Source organism: Euprymna scolopes, chromosome 7, assembly GCF_053919585.1.
Source record: "Euprymna scolopes isolate OS-2025 chromosome 7, ASM5391958v1, whole genome shotgun sequence".
NCBI lineage: Eukaryota > Metazoa > Mollusca > Cephalopoda > Sepiida > Sepiolidae > Euprymna > Euprymna scolopes.
The window spans coordinates 66,337,472-66,357,391 of record NC_136488.1 but is presented as its reverse complement, the minus strand read 5'-3'; the positions used below and the strand labels follow the sequence as shown (position 1 = coordinate 66,357,391).

The 19,920-nt window shown below is 33.7% G+C and overlaps 1 protein-coding gene across 2 annotated transcripts in view; it reads left to right on the top strand.

The window, feature by feature from the left end:
• Nucleotides 1–19,920, top strand: part of LOC145279776 (solute carrier organic anion transporter family member 5A1-like) — a 382,142-nt gene that overhangs the window by 359,582 nt on the left and 2,640 nt on the right. For both annotated transcript variants that reach the window (XM_080131097.1, XM_080131096.1), the window contains exons 11-12: nucleotides 8,172–8,272; nucleotides 14,684–19,920. The exon at nucleotides 14,684–19,920 is cut by the window's right edge and continues 2,640 nt beyond it. In XM_080131097.1, the coding sequence (XP_079987223.1) occupies nucleotides 8,172–8,272; nucleotides 14,684–14,962 (380 nt within the window). In that variant the 3' untranslated portion in view covers nucleotides 14,963–19,920. The remainder of the gene's footprint in view (nucleotides 1–8,171; nucleotides 8,273–14,683) is intronic.

Below are 19,920 nucleotides of genomic sequence, written 5' to 3'. Positions count from 1 at the left end.
GAGATGTGCATCTTCATGAAGCCGACTCAACTCCTCCAGGGTGAATGTCGTTTCAAGTACAAGTAAGTACAAGTTGTTTCGTGAATACAAAAAATGTTAAATCTAAATAAATTTTTCTAAATAAAATATTTATTTTATTATTTGATAATACAAGAAGTATTTTCTTTTGCTTGTTTGTTTCGTAAATAACACGAAATGTTTAAAAACTAAAATAATTTTTTTAAAATAAATATATGGTTTCGTTTTTCGTGTCTTCCGTTCGGTTTCGTTACATAATCAATCATATCCATTTCCGGAGCTTGATTTTTTTCTGAGCAGTGATTTTGGATATTACCTAAAAATATACAAATTTATTTTCTTTTGCAGGGAGGCGGCTTGTTTTAAAAGTATATCTACATAAGTATTTTCTTTAATTTTCTATTTTTGAGCGATTATCGAGACTCCAGAGACGTGATCCACTCATGTCGGACAATTTTTTTGTTCAAAAGTAACATTCGACATTACTTCAAAATTTTTTTTTTAAACTAAATAAACTCTTTAAAATAAGTTGAACCACCAAAAAATTACAAAGCTAGGTAGAAAACGAACACCTAGAAAAATTAATTTAATTTATTTAAAACAATAGTAAACAAGTAAAAATATTTTTTAAAAATATTATGGGGAGTATAGTATCTTTAAAAAAACAATATCTCCTTCAAGAACGGCCAGAAAATGTATTTTTAATCGATATTTATTCAATAAGGGACCAGTTTTCCTACCTAACAAAAAGGGACGAGTTTTCCGAGTACGAGTATTCCGGGTACAAGTTTTCCGGGGACTATTTTTTTTTTTTAATTCATTTTTTATAAATGATTTTACCACTAATTCTTCATAAGTTTTGGTTTCGATTTCGATTATAGCTGATGGAACACCAGTGATCCATTTTTTTTTAAATAAATAATTTTCATCAAGAATTCTCCAAAAATTGTAGTTTTGGTTTCGATTATAGTTGAAGGAACTCAAGCTGATGCACCCAAGTCATATGGATATATTTTTTATTTTTGAAATCGCAACTTTATAATATATAAAAATCGATACAATATTAACTCTGTAATAATATATACGAAATCTGCAAGAATTAAAATATCATAGTTAAGCGTACTTAACGACTTTTCTAGCTAAGACCGAGAGACCTTTCTAGCTAAGATAAATACTTTTGCAGTTTTAACAAGAGTTACAATAATATTAGAACATCTCTATTTTCACCATAAATACCAACATCAGCATATTACATATGAATGAGTCCCCTGTGTAATTTTTTGCATCTCGTTTTTTTCTTTTTTTTTTTTTTTTACAGCAAAGCAAATCAATTTAATAACTCACCAAATTTGTATAATTAAAATAAAATTTAAACATTCATAGAAGGAAGGCACATAATAGTTCACAAAGCCTAACGCCCTCTCCATGTTAAAACTGGTTTTCTAAATAGTAACATTATTATTTAGAAATTCGTTCGTAACGATGAGGGGGTGGGTGTTGTTAATATTTTGTTTTTATATCGTTTTCTAATTTTACCTACCAATCGTCGACTATTTTCAGTTGTTTATGAAAACTTTCAAGTAGCATGTTGTATACTAACGACGAACTGATACAATTTTGCTTTGTTAAAAATCATAATATACCTTTTGTTGTCTTTCAATTTGCAATACATTACAAGGAAAACATTTGAGAATAAATATACCCGGAAATTACCCGGGGATTTATGTTAATAATTTGAAAATTTACGAAAAAAACAACAAAAAAAAAAAACGAAAAAACAAAAATAAAAACAAAACAAGTCTCTAATTAAATATTTATAAATATTAAAAGAATTGAAATGGAACCGGGAATCGAATCGGAATCGGAAATTTAGAACGGAATCGGTAATTGGATCAGAATCGGGAAAAATTTTGGAATCGTCCCATCACTAATATATATATATATATATGCAGAGAGAGAGAGAGAGAGAGAGAGAGAGAGAGAGAGAGAGAGAGACAGACAGACAGACAGACAGACAGAGAGGGAAAGAGGGAGAGAGAGAGAAGCGTTTATAGGTACTTAATTTTCTTCCATTCGTTACTTGCCGATGGACTAGGGGAAAAATGTTAACCTACGGAGAAAACGGTGATTTGTGAGTGGATTTGAATCTCCCGACGAACTGTAATTATAACTTACTTTACTGATGATTGTGTAAGAATAAAACACTAGTGTCTATAGGCATAAAAGTAATTGTTACTATTTATTTAAAAATATCATATATATATATATATATATATATATATATAGTCATCCACATACAGTACTGTTTCGCTGTTTCACAGCTCATCAGTGCGGCTAGACAAGCAACTACCTCAAGCCATGATTGAAACCCGACCGTTTGTACGGCAGTCAAGGCTCCTAACCATTACGCTATTGGCGGCTGCTTGAACGAGTAGTGAGTTTAACGATGTTTTGATATCGTTCGAAATACCTCCGCTCGATTTGTTTACACAAAGAGCGTCGCTTATATGCTAATGGTAATTCGTGTTTCACTTCTCAATATGCTCAACTCAAGGTGAGGAGCACTATAGTCATCCACATACAGTACTGTTTCGCTGTTTCACAGCTCATCAGTGCGGCTAGACAGGCAACTACCTCAAGCCATGATTGAAACCCGACCGTTTGTACGGCAGTCAAGGCTCCTAACCATTACGCTATTGGCGGCTGCTTGAACGAGTAGTGAGTTTAACGATGTTTTGATATCGTTCGAAATACCTCCGCTCGATTTGTTTACACAAAGAGCGTCGCTTATATGCTAATGGTAATTCGTGTTTCACTTCTCAATATGCTCAACTCAAGGTGAGGAGCACTATAGTCATCCACATACAGTACTGTTTCGCTGTTTCACAGCTCATCAGTGCGGCTAGACAAGCAACTACCTCAAGCCATGATTGAAACCCGACCGTTTGTACGGCAGTCAAGGCTCCTAACCATTACGCTATTGGCGGCTGCTTGAACGAGTAGTGAGTTTAACGATGTTTTGATATCGTTCGAAATACCTCCGCTCGATTTGTTTACACAAAGAGCGTCGCTTATATGCTAATGGTAATTCGTGTTTCACTTCTCAATATGCTCAACTCAAGGTGAGGAGCACTATAGTCATCCACATACAGTACTGTTTCGCTGTTTCACAGCTCATCAGTGCGGCTAGACAGGCAACTACCTCAAGCCATGATTGAAACCCGACCGTTTGTACGGCAGTCAAGGCTCCTAACCATTACGCTATTGGTGGCTGCTTGAACGAGTAGTGAGTTTAACGATGTTTTGATATCGTTCGAAATACCTCCGCTCGATTTGTTTACACAAAGAGCGTCGCTTATATGCTAATGGTAATTCGTGTTTCACTTCTCAATATGCTCAACTCAAGGTGAGGAGCACTATAGTCATCCACATACAGTACTGTTTCGCTGTTTCACAGCTCATCAGTGCGGCTAGACAGGCAACCACCTCAAGCCATGATTGAAACCCGACCGTTTGTACGGCAGTCAAGGCTCCTAACCATTACGCTATTGGCGGCTGCTTGAACGAGTATATATATATATATATATATATATATATATATATATATATATATATATATATATATATATATGTGCAGGGTGTCTATAAAATTCGTGTGCATCTTAAAAATTATAGTTTTATTTGTATTTGGAATAATCTGTAAAAAGATTAAAAGTAGAAAAAAAACTGTTTTTAAAGGTTTTATTCACATTTAAGTTGTCACATGTCCTCCATTATTAGCAAGATAAATGGTAACGAGATTTTACAGGTCACAGAAAACAACTTCTAACTGATTTACTACTGTAAATGCTTGAAACCATATTTGTTATTTCAACTTTTATATCTTCTTATGAACTTTTTTTAATGCATACAAATTTGTTTTCACGTGTCCTGATTAAAAAAATCTTATTGATCAAAGAAAATAGTTTACTTTTTCCGCCATGCCTCAAATTGATTCTGAAAATGTTTTTTCTTACTTATGTAAAAATTATTGAAAATTTTGAGGTGAAGAATTACATAACAATACTTAAAACTAGTTACATGAAACTTAATATCATGCTTATAAATTATTTCTTTCGCAAATACAAAGAAACTTAAAAAAAAATAACATGTATTGTTACTTACAATATGATTTTATTATTTGTATTGAACTATGTAGCACAATATTACTTTGTGAGTATTTATCAATACTTATTATTTTATCTCATTTGGGCTGGTTCTATATTTATAATACAATGAACACTGTTTTCATAGAAATGTTAATAAACTCCATTCATATTCCATTCATCCATATTTGCTGCGTGTTATTTTTCTTGTCCCAAAAGGTAATTTTTTGCTCTATCCAAAAAAAAAAAAAAAAATCAGCTTTATTAAAACATATTTGTTAATCAAATATATTTCTCATTCCATGGAATTTCCACGGGCCTTGCTAGTATATTATATTTTCAATTACATAATGAAACGATCTTAATTGAAAAAAATGTTAATGTTGAAGTTGATGTATAGTGAAACCCGAAGGCATTTTAAAGATAATTTAATTTGTATTGTTTTCACAGAAATTGAAAAACATGCCTGATTCTCGGTGAATCTTATTTCTTTCTGAAGCAACAATTAGCATACAAATGGCTTTTACGTTATTAGCTATTCATATATTCTGTGCAGTTTCTTCAAAGAAGAAGAAAACTACATTTTTATCTTCAGGAACACCTGGAAAATTATACGATATTATCTAATATCTGAATGTTGTCAGTACCTGTCCCAAGGTGGAGAAGATTAATTTCCCCGTATAGAACAGTTTTGAACCACTTTAAATGGTCATGATCATGATCATGATCGTCACCCTCATCATCTGAATCTGAAGATTCTATTGTTGGCATTGGTTTCCCCGATGTTTTTCTAGTCAGAATTCTTTTTAGAAAGACACCCGGGATTACAGGAGGGACTAGATGAAGGTTGCCAACATCCTAAGGGAAAGTGATTTTTGTAGAAACAAATTGAATTCAAACTTGAGACACTCAGGTCGTCTGTTCATGTCGTTAACCACTAGACCACCGTTAAAATCCATTACATGATTCTGATATTAGAAAATGTCTCAAATTTAAGGTTCAAAGCATTTTAAAAAAATTGAATTCAGCAAATCGTTCATAATTTGTGTTTAATGATTATGGATCAAATTTAATGCAAATCTGAAATATTTGAATTTACAAATGGGAGTTTTTTCCTATATTATACTCTAAAATTCGTTCAAATATCCCAAAGACACTGAAAATTTGGACAATATTTATTTATCCATGTTTAATACTTATTGCAAAAAAATCATAAAATTTGAAGATATCTCAATTTTATGAAGGTATTTAGCATTCTTATCACCCCGTTTGCACACAAAAAAATTAAACTCAATATGGCCAACATTACAACCCTTTATGCTTATCAACTGAGTTCCAAAATCCATAATCGTAAGCTAATTAGTTTTGGAGTGAATTCTCTACAAGGTGAAGCGATAAAATTGTCGCTCTAGTCAAGGCAACATGATTCCATTTCCGTTTGATAAAAACCGTTTCTTTTTGTTGCATACCATCTACTAGTTAACCGGTTGTGTACAAATCTCAAGAGCGATAGATGTGTTCTATCATATCTGTGCAGTGACACAATGCTCAACAAGCAAGATCAGAGATGTGCCGCTGTACAACTCATGCTCTCTACCGATTCAAGTTATGACAACAACCCCATTGCAAGCACCCTCAAAATAAATCACTGGATTGCCACAAATAATAGGGGCGTGCCCAGGGTGATAAAAACAAAGTTTCCGACCACGGTTATGGTCTTTGGTGTGGTTTCAAGTGAGGGCCACATCATGCCACCTCACATTTCTGAAGTCGGCTTGAAAGTCAACACCAAAGTGTATCTGGATATGTTGAAGAGTGTGGTGATCCCTTGGTGCAATCAGGTACCGGTCCACAAGTCCAAAGAAATCCAAGCTTGGCTTCAGAAGGAGTGCTACGACTTTGTACCCTTCTCTCACTGACCCCCCTTCCTTCCTCGACCTGAACTCGCTGGACTACTTTGTTTGGTCATACATAGAGAACATCACCAACATGGTCTCACATGACACCAAAGCCAGCCTGATCGCCACCATTCACCGAGTATTCGGCATGCTTCTGCTGGCGCGTATGGAAAAGGCATGCTTATAGTTCCGGACCGCTATCAAGGCAGTGATTGAGATTGAATGGGCTACATTGAATAGATGTCAGCTCTACTACATAATCAAGTTACCTGAATTGATTTTTGTTTCAATAAAATTAAAAAAATAAAGCTGTAGTGTTGTTTTCTTAATGGCGACAGTTTTGTCTTTTCATACAAATATATAAAGATATGCACATACTTAACTTTATATAAATAGAGACCAGGTTTAATAACAGTCGTACACGTTCAGATTATACATTAACTGACTTCGTTTTTCATCTGTTTTGTTTTCTCTTACTCTGTTCTTTCTTTCCCTTCTTTTTTTCTCCTTCCTTTTCCTTATTAGAACAGCAACGAGCGACGGCCTCATGGAAAAGTACTTAAGTAGTTATATGTAGTTTTTCTCGGGTTGAAATTTGTAGAGGACTAGGACATATAAATCATAATCCCGTTACAAAATAAAACAATGAAACGAATGGAATGAAGGAAACAAAACTCAATTGCTTGATAAAATAGACATGTCGTTTATTTTCTGTCAAAATTAAATGGTTTAGGTGTAACACGTGTTCATTCAGGCGTTGACGACTACATGCGTGGAAAAGAAAGGGACGAAGTCGAGGACGAGAAATGGCCGTCCCGCACATAGAAAGGAAAATAGAAAGGGAGTGTTTGCCTCAGCAAAACCGTGCGTTCATGATAGCTGTCATCCATGTGGAAAAGTCTTCAAACCAAGAGCTATGGACGCCGAACTTGCCTGGTTGACGAAACCAGGCAAAAGGGAAGAAAGGGGTAATTGAATAGTGTTGTGGACTTTTATATCGGGGTGAGTGTTCTGACTGCGCATGTCTAGAATTCCTTTTAGGGGAAGTGACGTTTCCCATGTGCGCGTACTTGTGCGCGTATGTGTGTGTACATGTGTGTGTGTATGAGGATGTATATATGCGTGCGTGTGTGTGCGTATGTGCGCGTATGTGCGTGCGTACATGTAGGTGTGTATATGCGAGGAAAAACATGTTCGAACAAATTCAAATACTTGTATTTCGATTTCCTCACAAATCAGATGACGATGAAATCTTACAAATGAAAATATGCTTTTGAGCCGGTCACATGATCAACACAACAGATTAAAGACAGCTTCGAAAAAAAAACACAACCGGAGACCGTCAGCGCGTTTTATAGTCAGAAACACAGATAACTAAGACATGTTTATATATATATATATATATATATATATATATATATATATATATATATATATATATATATATATATATATATATATTTAAATAAGGGAGTAGTCACCAATAATGTGTATTTTTTAACATTATTTTATTATTCCGTGTCTTGGTTTTTCATTGGGAATTATGTTTGGATCATTGTAATAATGTTTTTAAGTCATTGAAATCGTTTTTACGCGCGTTTCAGACGTTCTGTGATGCGTCCTCGTCAGAAATTAAACGTCTGAAACGCGCGTAAAAACGATTTCAATGACTTAAAAACATTATTACAATGATCCAAACATAATTCCCAATGAAAAACCAAGACACAGAATAATAAAATAATGTTAAAAAATACACATTGTTGGTGACTACTCCCTTATTTAAATATACATCCTTCTTTCGTTGGAATTTCTTAACCCATTATATATATATATATATATATATATATATATATATATATATATATATATATATATATATATATATATATATATATATATATATATACATAAAGAAGGTCGGAGATTACTTCAGCTGAAACTTTGATGTGAACAATAGTTCGAATAATCAAAAAAATGCACAAAGAAACTAATAAAAAATGCGCAGCGTTTCTTTCTTATATTGTTATGGTTATTAAACGTTTTGCAAATTGAATTCATTCATTGTATTTTACATTTGAATATTTACGTGTTGTTTCTATTCTATTTATAGGTATTTCAGCCGGTTTAAAAATAGCGGGGACCCTACTATTCTTCATTGTTTGGTTACTGATACGAAGAAAAATGCAACAAGAGACAAAAGTATCAATGACGGTAAGTATTGGCAAATTAGATGTCAATAAAATCCATCTTGTTTTCTTTTTCTTTTCACACTATCAACATTTACGGTGACAACAAGGCAATACTTAGAAAAGGTCTGGCGGTCGTGCATCTATCGTGCATGAAAACTGCACACACCTGGGAGTATTTTATATCCTTACAAAACCATCATTCGCCTATGCATAGAATATTGTTGCACTAGGTATATCAGAATTTTTGTAGGAATTTTATACACCTTTAACACGAAACTGCAAATAAAATATTAAAAACCTCGTAATTTCTCTTTTAAAAGTAGGTTATTTATTTTCTTTATAGATTATACTTCCAAAATAAACTATTAAAGTTGTATGAAAAGTAATAGAAATATTATTTTTTTATTTTTCAAAAAACAATAATGAAATTAATTGAATTTTACGAGCTCAGTATTTTTCAATTTTTAAACTTTAAAAATCTATCAAAATTTTTCTATTGATTCTATTTTACTATATTTTCAGGGTCAATGTGAAATTTTATGCTCTTTCCAATCAACTGAATATGATATTTGAGACAAACGTTTTTTTTAATTCACGCCCCCCCATTTTGAAATGTCTATTAAAAAGTAAATAATTAATTTACCCACCAAAGTTTTATATATCACAAATTGAAGATAAAAGATCAATAAATTATATATTCAAATTTTAAACAAAAAAGAAGTGTTTTTTTTTTTAGAAATTTACCTGTAAAGTCCGAAGTTTAAAACCTTTTTTTTTTAAAAAACACGTTTTTTTTCATGAAACCTTGGTTCTTGCTCCTTTAATTGAAAAATATAGGGTTTGAATTACATTTTTCGAGTAGTTATAAGCTTGGAAAGACAGGGGGTTGAATTAATTCACGCCCCTCATTTTTAAATGTCTATTAAAAAGTAAATAATTAATTTACCCACCAAAGTTTTATATATCACAAATTGAAGATAAAAGATCAATAAATTATATATTCAAATTTTAAACAAAAAAGAAGTGTTTTTTTTTTAGAAATTTACCTGTAAAATCCGAAGTTTAAAACCTTTTTTTTTAAAAAACACGTTTTTTTTTAATTAAACCTTGGTTCTTGCTCCTTTAATTGAAAAATATAGGGTTTGAATTACATTTTTCGAGTAGTTATAAGCTTGGAAAGACAGGGGGTTGAATTAATTCACGCCCCTCATTTTTAAATGTCTATTAAAAAGTAAATAATTAATTTACTCACCAAAGTTTTATAGATCACAAATTGAAGACGAAAGATCAATAAATAATATATTAAAATTTAAAACAAAAACAAGTGTTTTTTTTAGAAATTTACATGTAAAGTCCGAAGTTTAAAACCTTTTTTTTTGAAAAAATCACGTTGTTTTTTTTTGTTTTTTTTTTAATTAAACCTTGGTCCTTGCTCCTTTAATTGAAAAATAATTAGGGTCTGAATTACATTTTTCGAGTAGTCATAAGCTTGGAAAGACAGGGAGTCGAATTATTTAATATTTTTCACGAAGTTTCCGACACACCTATTGTTGCACCACTCGTCTCTCTCTCTATTAGACAAGTTAAGTCTCCAATCTAATACTTCCTGCATTAGTAACGAAGTTCTTTCCTTATATAACTATTAGATAAACAGTAATTTGCTTTCACAAAATCATATCCTATTCATTTTTTACATTTATTTGGCTAACATGACAGTAAGTACATTTATAACAACTATTTAGACTGTTGTTTTCAGGCAATAGTGCAAACTGCAGTACTTATGACATATTCATCAATGCTGTTCTCATTTCTAAACATTATTAAAAAAATTATGATATAATGAACAGTTAATAATAATAATAATAATAATAATAATGATGATGATGATAATAATAATAATAATGATAATAATAATAAATGGACAACAAAAGAGAATAGACTCGTAATGGAATGCTACTATAGAAGCCATCCTAAATATAGATACGGAGGTTATCGGAAACGAATGAAAGAACTATGGGATCAATCCGGTGACTGCCATATGACAGAACAAAGAATTGAGAACCAAGCAAGATGATACTCAAGAAAGGTTGGCTCTCTAAACTAGAACTAACAGAAATACACCAAAAAATAAATGATGAAACTGGACAAGATGCATCCCCCAACGGAACCACATGTGGAGCAACCCCACAAGTTGAAGCCTCACAAGTAAAAATACCAAAGGCCGAGGACCAACAAAGAACGAAGTCTACAAACGTGGAAACCAAGAACATTGAAACAGAACTAACAGAGAATGAAGCAAATGAAATAAATAAAATAATACAGTTGATGAACGAAGAAAAAACAAAGCTCCCATCGTTAAGGAACCAAGATCAGAAGAAATTAAAAACAGAAACAGAGAAGGTTAACAAACTCCTCCCACATATCTCAACAAATACAATCACAGATTTAAACAACTTAATTTATGCAGGCGCCAAAATGGCAAGTATGAAACACAAATCAGAAGAACAACCGGGGACAAGCGGACCGACAAAACCTGGATGGGAGATAAGACTAGAAACCCAAATACACAAACATAAAAAAGAAACCAAAATGATCACCAGGAAGAAAGCAATGTGGAGAAAACGGAACATTGGAAATGTAACTGACAGGGAGAGGCTAAGCAAGAAACATGAAGAACTGGACTAAAAAATAAAAGCAAAAGAAGCGAGATTGAGACGATATAGATATAAATCTGAACAATGCAAACAAAACAGAACATTTGAAACTAATGAAAGCCAATTCTACCAAAATGTGAACGGAGGAAAAACAAAAACAGAACAACCAAATCCGACAGAAACAAAACTCTACTGGAGTAAAATATGGGAAGAGCGACGAGATCACAATAGAAATGCCGAGTGGCTGAAAGACATGAAAGAAGAGTTACAACAAATAGAAGAAGGAACAGTGAATGAAATCAGCAAGGAAACCCTAAAGAAAACCATAGGAAAAATGGCAAACTGGAGAGCACCAGGGCACGACGGGATACATGCATACTGGTTCAAAAAATTCACAACCTTACACGAAAGGTTAGCCCAAAACCTGGGAAGATGTATACAGGAAGCAAGCGTACCAGACTGGATGACAAAAGGTAGAACCACACTGCTACAGAAGGACTCGGAGAATGGAACCGTCCCTAGCAACTATAGGCCAATCACGTGCTTACCAACTATGTGGAAGATACTGACAGCACTACTGAGGGAACAAATCTACCACTCCTTGAATAACTGTGGGCTCATCCCCGAGGAGCAGAAAGGATGCCAAAAAGGAAAAAGAGGAACACATGATCTGTTATATATAGATCAAAAGATCCTAAAGGAGGTAAAAAGGAGGAGAAAGAATTTAGCCATGGCATGGATCGACTACAAAAAAGTGTACGACAGGATCCCCAAGCATGGATAATAGAATGCTTAAAAATGTAGAAAATATCAAGCAGGATCACGAACGTAATAGAAAATGCAATGAAAACATAGAGACTGGAATTGACAGCTGATGGACAGCACATAACAGAAATTAACATACAAAGAGGCATCTTCCAAGCCGGATACAAGTTCTTCAATACAGAGGAAAAAATGAACCACCTGATGTACATGGACGATCTGAAACTTTTTGCAAGGACCGAAAAGGAGCTAGAGACACTAATTAACACTACCAGGATCTTCAGCCAAGATATCCAAATGGAATTTGGAATGGAAAAGTGCGCACAACTAGTTATAAGAAAGGGAAAACTGGAAACGACAGAAGGCATTTAACAACCCAACCAAACAGAAATGAGGGCACTAGGGGAACAAGACGACTATAAATACTTGGGAATTCTGGAAGTGGACACCATCAGAACAACAGAAATGTAACAGAAAATTGGAAAGGAATACCTCAGGAGAACAAGAAAACTCCTGGAAACGAAATTATATAGCAGAAACCTAATAAAAGGTATAAATACATGGGCAGTATCACTAGTAAGATATTCTGGACCGTTTATAGGGTGGACAAAAGAAGAACTGAAACAACTCAACCAGAAAACCAGGAAACTCATGACCATACATAATGCACTACACCCAAAGAACAATATTGACAGACTCTACGTGGAAAGGAAAGACGGCGGGAGAGGACTGATCTGTATAGAAGACTGTGTGAAGGACACGAAAAAAGAGCTAGAAAAATACATAATGCAAAACACTGAAAGGATAATTATGGCAGCGAGAAACACTGAAAAAAAACAACAAGACAGAAAACAGAGAGAAAAATGACAAAACGAGAAAAGAGAAGTGGGAAGAGAAACAACTCCACGGAAGATTCATAAGAATGGCAAAAGATGAGAATAACGAAAACACCTGGACATGGATGCGAAAAGGACATATAAACCGAGAAACTGAATCTCTAATAACTGCAGCACGAGATAACCCAATAAGAACCAACCATATCAAAGCAAGGATCGATAAAACACAAGAAAACAGCAAATGCAAATTCTGTGGACAAAGAGACGAAACGATAAACCATATAGTAAGTGAATATAGCAAACTTGCCCAAAAGGAATACAAAAACAGGCATGACCAAGTGGGGAGGGTGGTACACTGGAAATTGTGCAAGCCACTGCATTTTGAGCATACATACAAATGGTACAAGCATAAACCCGCAATAGCACTCGAAAACGAGAACCACAAAATCCTATGGGACACGGGCATACAGGCAGACAAACCCATCCAAGCAAGAAGACCAGATGTCGTAATAATTAACAAGAAGGAAAAATCGTGTCAAATCGTAGACTTTGCAGTCCCAGCTGACCACAGGGTGAGTATGAAAGAAAAGGAGAAACAAAGCAAATACACAGAGCTAACCAGAGAGTTAAAAGGGATTTGGATGATGAAGAAAATCAAAATAGTACCGATAATAGTAGGAGCACTAGGAACAATTCCGAAAAGCTTCGAAAAAAGAATGTCAGAAATTGGAATCAGAGGAATAACTGCAAAAGTACAACGACTAACAATAATGAAACGACTGAAATATTAAGGAAAACCCTTGAATGCGGAGAATAATACAAGACAATATAACTAATAAGTGTTACAGGAAATGAAGAACACCGAAACTGCATATTTACAAGTTCTACACCCCCCATCATGCATTCCCCCATTGTTTCATCACCGATCCCCCCTCCCCCCAATAAAAAAGTGATACCAAAGGGCCAAGAAGAGTCAATAAGGACTGAAAGACCGAAGAGCGAGCGCCAACCAGACCTCGGCTGGACAAGCGCAAAGAGAACTGGGACCATGGGGAGGGTGAGTGCCACTCAAATTCCAGTATAAACCAATGGCCACTACCAGCGAGAAATCAATGGTAAGCGGCTGTTGCGATGATGCAAATTAATTTGCAAATGCTATCGAAGGAGGTGGAGAGAGCTGGACGTCTGGAGAGACTTGTTGTCACTCAACTTCCAGAGACCACCACAGGTTTCCAATCAGATCGTTTGTTGACTTGTGTGAAAGCTCCATGAGAGCCAATAATAATAATAATAATAATAATAATAATAATAATAATAATAATAATGATAATAATGATAATAATAATAAGAGTGATAATAATGATAATAATAATGATAATAATAATAATGATAATAATAATGATAATGATAATAATAATAATAAGGATGATGATAATGATAATAATAATGATAATAATAATAATAATAATAATAATAATAATAATAATAATAATAATAATAATAAGGATGATAATAATGATAATAATAATGATAAGGATGATAAAAATGATAATAATAATAATGATAATAATAATAATAATTATAAGAAGAAGAATGATAATAATAATAATAATGATAATAATAATGATAATAATGATGATATTAATAATAATAATAATAATAATAATAATGATAATAAATATAATAATAATAACGATGATAATAATAATAATAATAATAATAATAATAATAAGCGATATCTTTATTTCTAAGTAAAATTCAAATAATGTTGGGGACAGCTCCTTTTCATTTGAGGCTTGAACTATGTAGATACAGCTAAGGAACATTAAAAAGATATGAACCACATATTTTCGAATATTTAAACTACATAGCCTGTAATGTGACTGATTTCTTGTTTTGGAAGTCATTTCCTAAGGTAAGGCAATATTTTGATAGGCCGGGCTCATTTCGAAACATCAACCTTGCGAGTCGATGGGTTTTAGTGTTTTTCTGTTTAGATACTATCTCTACAAGATTACCTACTAAGGCTAAAGAGCACTTCACCTACCCCTTTCGGTTTACTATCAATTTCCAAGTATTTCTTTACAAAAATGCAATGCACGTTTTTATTGAGTTATTGCTAAACAACTTAAATCGATTAATTAAATCAAATACTTTAATTTAGTCATTTTTTTTCTTCAGGTACGGGACTACGTGGATTCTGTTTGTTCAATAAACAAATTGGGCAAGGAGCCAGAGAACCTTTCCGAGCCTGGCCATCTGGTTGGCCGAGAAGAAAATAAACCTTCGGAAGACAGTGCTGCGAATACGTCGATAGAGAGCACGTCAACAAAAAGCACCACGACAACGACAACCTTGGAATCGACTAAATTGACGATCACAAGTAGTAATCCAGAAGTCGAACAAAAACCCAGCAGAGATCATTCACAAAAGGCAGAATCATGCGAGTCAAATTTATGATGACTACTTTCACGATATTGTTGCGGCAGACTATTTTTTTTATTGTTACTTTTGTTTAATGCAAAAAGAAAATAATATAAAAAAAATAAATAAATAAATAAAACGGACAAATTAACCAACCATAAACAGTATGTAAAAACGTCGTCACTGTAGAAGTACGATTGATAAAAGAGAAGGAGAGTAGAGGAGAAGGAGGAGAAAACATTGATTGGTCCGTTGTATCCGACTCATCCTCCTTCCACTTCTAACCTCTTTCTTCTCCCCCTTCTCTGAAGTGTTACACTGAAAAGTAGGCATATCATTTTTTTTGTATCATCTTCTGTAGCCATTTTAAAGAAGAACATGTAAATAAATTGTCATTTGATTACATCAGAGAGTTGAAAGCGAATGGGGTTGAACAACGTCCGACAGTCGAAAAAAATCATTAAAAAAATACGTTAAAAAATACTATAAATGAATAATGGCATTCAGTATTAGGTGACTCTCACCTCCCGACCCCCCTCACCCCAAAATTGTTACTATAAAATCGTTAATAAAATTTGTAATTTTTTCTGGAATTCAACCAAATATGGTACAAATAAACTTCATTCTATGCCTGACTTATCCACCAAGTTTCAGTTATGAATGCCCAACAGTCTTTTTTATTGCCATTCAATTATATGCAGGGACACTTTGGTGGAAAGGTGTGATTATGAATGAAAAACCGGATAATGGGTGGGTGGCATTTAATTTGGGTCACTCTGCAAAAAGAGCAGCAAAGTTTTATTAAAGTAAGAAATGATGTCCAGTGATATTAAAAATATAGAATGTATGTGTATGTATGCGTGCATGAGGGTAGATTGACAGCTAACTTCATCCATGGGCGCATCCTGTTGAACCTAATGGCTGATAGAGAGATTAACGTTTAAACGCCTATTTCTGATTAAATACATGGAGAGGTTAAAACTCGTCACAAAATCACAACTGATGGCCAAGTCACTAGTTTTTTAAGGAAAATATTTACGGACCAACATTGTTTTATTAGGTTGTCCCAAAAATTCGTAAACACTTGCAAAAAAATTGAAATTTTACTTACCAAGTAATAGCAAAAAAGCAACAACAACAAAAAATGAATCCTTAAAATAGAGAATATCATTTTCCAAGACTTTCTGCTATCGATCTGCAAGCTTTCGGATCTGGTCAAAGTACCATCCAGTCGGCTTTGAATCCAAGAATTTTTGACATGCTTACTTGACTTCATCAAACGAATCAAATCGGCAGCCCTTCAGAAAGTGTTGCATTGAACTTCAGTAAGTTCGTACAGATCTGGGCATGGTTTTTTGTCAAGTTGCTTCAAGTGTCGATGAATTGTCGATTTGCCAACTGCAAGCTCATGAGCCACTTTTCGAGTGCTCGATGAAATCACAATGTTCAACCCGGTTTGCAAGTCTCCATTATCCAACCTTAACGGCAATCTCAAATGAGACTTATCTTTAAGACTCATGTCGCCAGAATCGAAACGCTTGTACCACTCTGAGATCGCAGCATATGCAAGTGTTTCTTCACTTTGCCAGCACGAATCTCCTCTGTGGTTTTCCTAGTTCAAAAACCTCGCTTCCAGCAGTAACGAATCAAAAATTCGCAGCTCAATTTTATCAATTGCCATCTGGAATAGAAAGATGAAGATTACTATAACAGTATAAACCAAAAATAAATAAATAAATAAAATAAATAAATTTAAAATTGCATAAAAATTTAATTTTTCAAAAGTGTTTGCGAACTTTTGAGTAATATCCATTCAGTTGATTTGATTCATCACGTATACGTGTCAACAAAAGTTCTGTGTGTGTGTGTGTGTGTGTGTGTGTGTGTGTGTGTGTGTGTTTGTTTATTTCAATGTTATACACTTTTGAATGATTGGTTGTTTCCTACTACGGATTTCATGGATCAGTAACAATTGAGAAAGTGTCTTGATATATGTACAATGTCTGCTATGTTAATTCGGTCGGTCTTTGGAAGCATGTCTGAACGAACGTTTATAACAAATTGATTTTAATGTTTTAATGTTTTAACAGATTCTAGCAGGGGCGTTTTCCGGCATTGCCCGGGGCAAAAATACAACGTAACTTCTATCCCTCTCTCTTCTCTCTTTCTCTATTTTCCCTTCCCGTTCTCTACCCACCTTTCTTCTTCGCTCATCCCTTTACGCGAGTACATCAAAAGATGCGTGTACATTTTAATAATATTAAATGGTATAAAGACCCAGTTAGCCCCACCCCCAAATAATGAATTTTTTTTCCGCTAAATTTTAGTTATTATACATCTAGAGCAATGCCGATCATGAAAATATAAACTTTGTGTGCCTTTGGTTAGTAGTCTGGACTAGTATGAAAGATATTTTTTATTTATGCAAGCAGAAATGTCCTTGCTTTGCACTTTCCTTTTGCAGACCACAAAATAAAAGCATAAAGCAGGAATATTCTGACTTGAAGAAGTAGCATGGCTTTTTATAGCTGGGACTGAAACATGTTTCCCAAATGTGTAGACAAATTACAATATTAAGTAATGTATCCAAAATTCCAACACGACATTCAAATAAAAAAATAATCGCTAGATTTTCAAAGATATCCTTTAAAATTCATGAGTTTTTAAGGATGTTTCTTTACTTTAATATCTTTTTTTTAATTTCTTGTTTGAATACTTGATGAATTAATACATAATGTCATTAATTCAATTTCTGCAATCAATTTTCTAATTCGTTAATTGCTCTAGCTAATATATTGAGCTTTCAATGATACCGATAGGTGCTTATCTATCTATATACCTATAAAGTGGACTTTTTCTCGCCGTGACTTTAATATTAAAGCCTAAATTTTCTATTTAAAAATTATTAAAACAAACTTCTTAATATACTCAGTCATGGATGTGCGAGCGACTACATGGACCGTAACTAATTTGCATATTTCTTTAAAAACGTGAACGTTGATTACTTACTTTAATTAATTTTTATTGGTTTCTTTTTAGATGATTCATTTTAGCATTAAGCTGAATTCTATTTATGCATAGTTTCTACATTCTGCATAATTGCGTAGAATTTAAAATGAAACACATATTTTTATATATATCTTTCTCTCTATATATAAGTGACCGTGTTCGTGTGTGTGCGAAAAGTCTCTACCAAACTTCTCTTTGAATATTTGGTCTACGAAGTTGAAATTTGATATATTGTGTATTTGGAGCTGTAGAATACATTCGACTTAGATTTTAGCCGGCAAAAATTGCTGCTAAGGGGTCAAAATTTTAAACAAAATAGTTGAACTTGGCAGGGTAAGTTAAATAAAACATTACTACTGTTGTTACTTTTGTGCATGCGCAAAAATAAACATACATAGCTCAAAGTCACTTAATTTTTTACCTTTTGCATCCAACTGTCGGTAGTTCAGATGGTAATGACGCTGGAGGGATAAATGACAGCTAAGGCTGGAGTACTAAGCGTTCTGGTTTCAATTCTACCAGATGGTACCGTAGACATAATTTTTTTTTATAACTTTTGAAATCATTATTAAATATTGGATACTAATCAATAGAGAGTAATAAATGAGAATTCTACATGAATTAAAATATAATATTTATGTATATTTTACGACCGGGCAACGCCGGGCAGCCTGCTAATATAAAGATAATGTTTATTTCTGTAATTACATATATACTAATAGGCCACCTGGCGTTGTCCAGTCGTAAAATATGCATAAATATTATATTTTAATTCATAAAGAAACCGAGACATGTGCATGAGAATATTATATGTTTTCACTGAACTCCAATCTCTGGTCCCCCCTCGCCAATCTTTCATGAAAAACACCCGTCTAGCTGAATCCACTGTGAAAAATTTCCCCCACTCTTTATCTTTGCCTAAATCAAAACGCGGATTCCATGAACAAAGCTTCTTTCTTAGAACTGCACGCCTGTGGAACTCCCACCGGACTACAACTTGGATGTCTTCAAGTCCAACGTTAACAAATTCTTAATGAACCGCCCCCTTAAGTAAACACTTCATCAAATCTCCACACTAACGTAATGTACTTGCAGTAACCCTTATCCCTGAGTGGTTTCCGGGCCTTGATAAGTGGTGATCACTGTGTAAAAAAAAAATTTAAAAAAAAAACAGACAGACCACTTTTTCACTTCTTGCAAGTAAAAAAAAAAAAAAATCTCGAGTTGAGAACGAAACCAAAAAAGTCACTGAGAATTAGGCCAGTTTGACATGATCTTTAAAAGTGTTTTCAAACCTACTTATTCTTAACATAAGTAATCTGTCACGTGAACGATTCACGTATGCGCATTTATGACACAGTTAACAAACATATAAAAATCTGATGACCACTCCCCCGTACCAATGTTTCAATTTTTACCATTAGCATTCCTTTTTTTTCCGGATGAAAACCGATTAAAAGGTTTTCCACATGTCTGAATACCCTATATATAATACTTCAAGTCTGTAGATCAAATATTCGTTGAGTATATAGGTTCAGAAGTGTCCTCGCACACACACATACATTCTCACATTTATAGATAGATAAATAGATAGATAGATATACTTATGTAAATATGAATTCCTTTTAACTCAAAATTGAATAATCTTTGTACATACACAAAGACAGTCCCCGCGTATTAATAACTACGTTTCTTCGGGTCAAGATCAAAGTGTAGTATCTGTTTTTCAATTTCTTGTTCTCTGTCAGTGGAGGAGAAATCCTTCACGACTGAGACAATTTTTATTTTTTGTTCCTTTTCGCCACATTAAAAAACGACCCTGGTGTCTAACTCTGTCCCGTGGGGAGGCATTGTAAATAGGAACTACGTTTGTTTCAGGTGAGGTTTAAACCGTGCTCTGTGCAATAAAGAAAATGCTTCATCACTGTAAGCTTTGAAACAGGATTTTTTTCCTAAAAAAACCCCACTGCGCTTAATAAGACTAT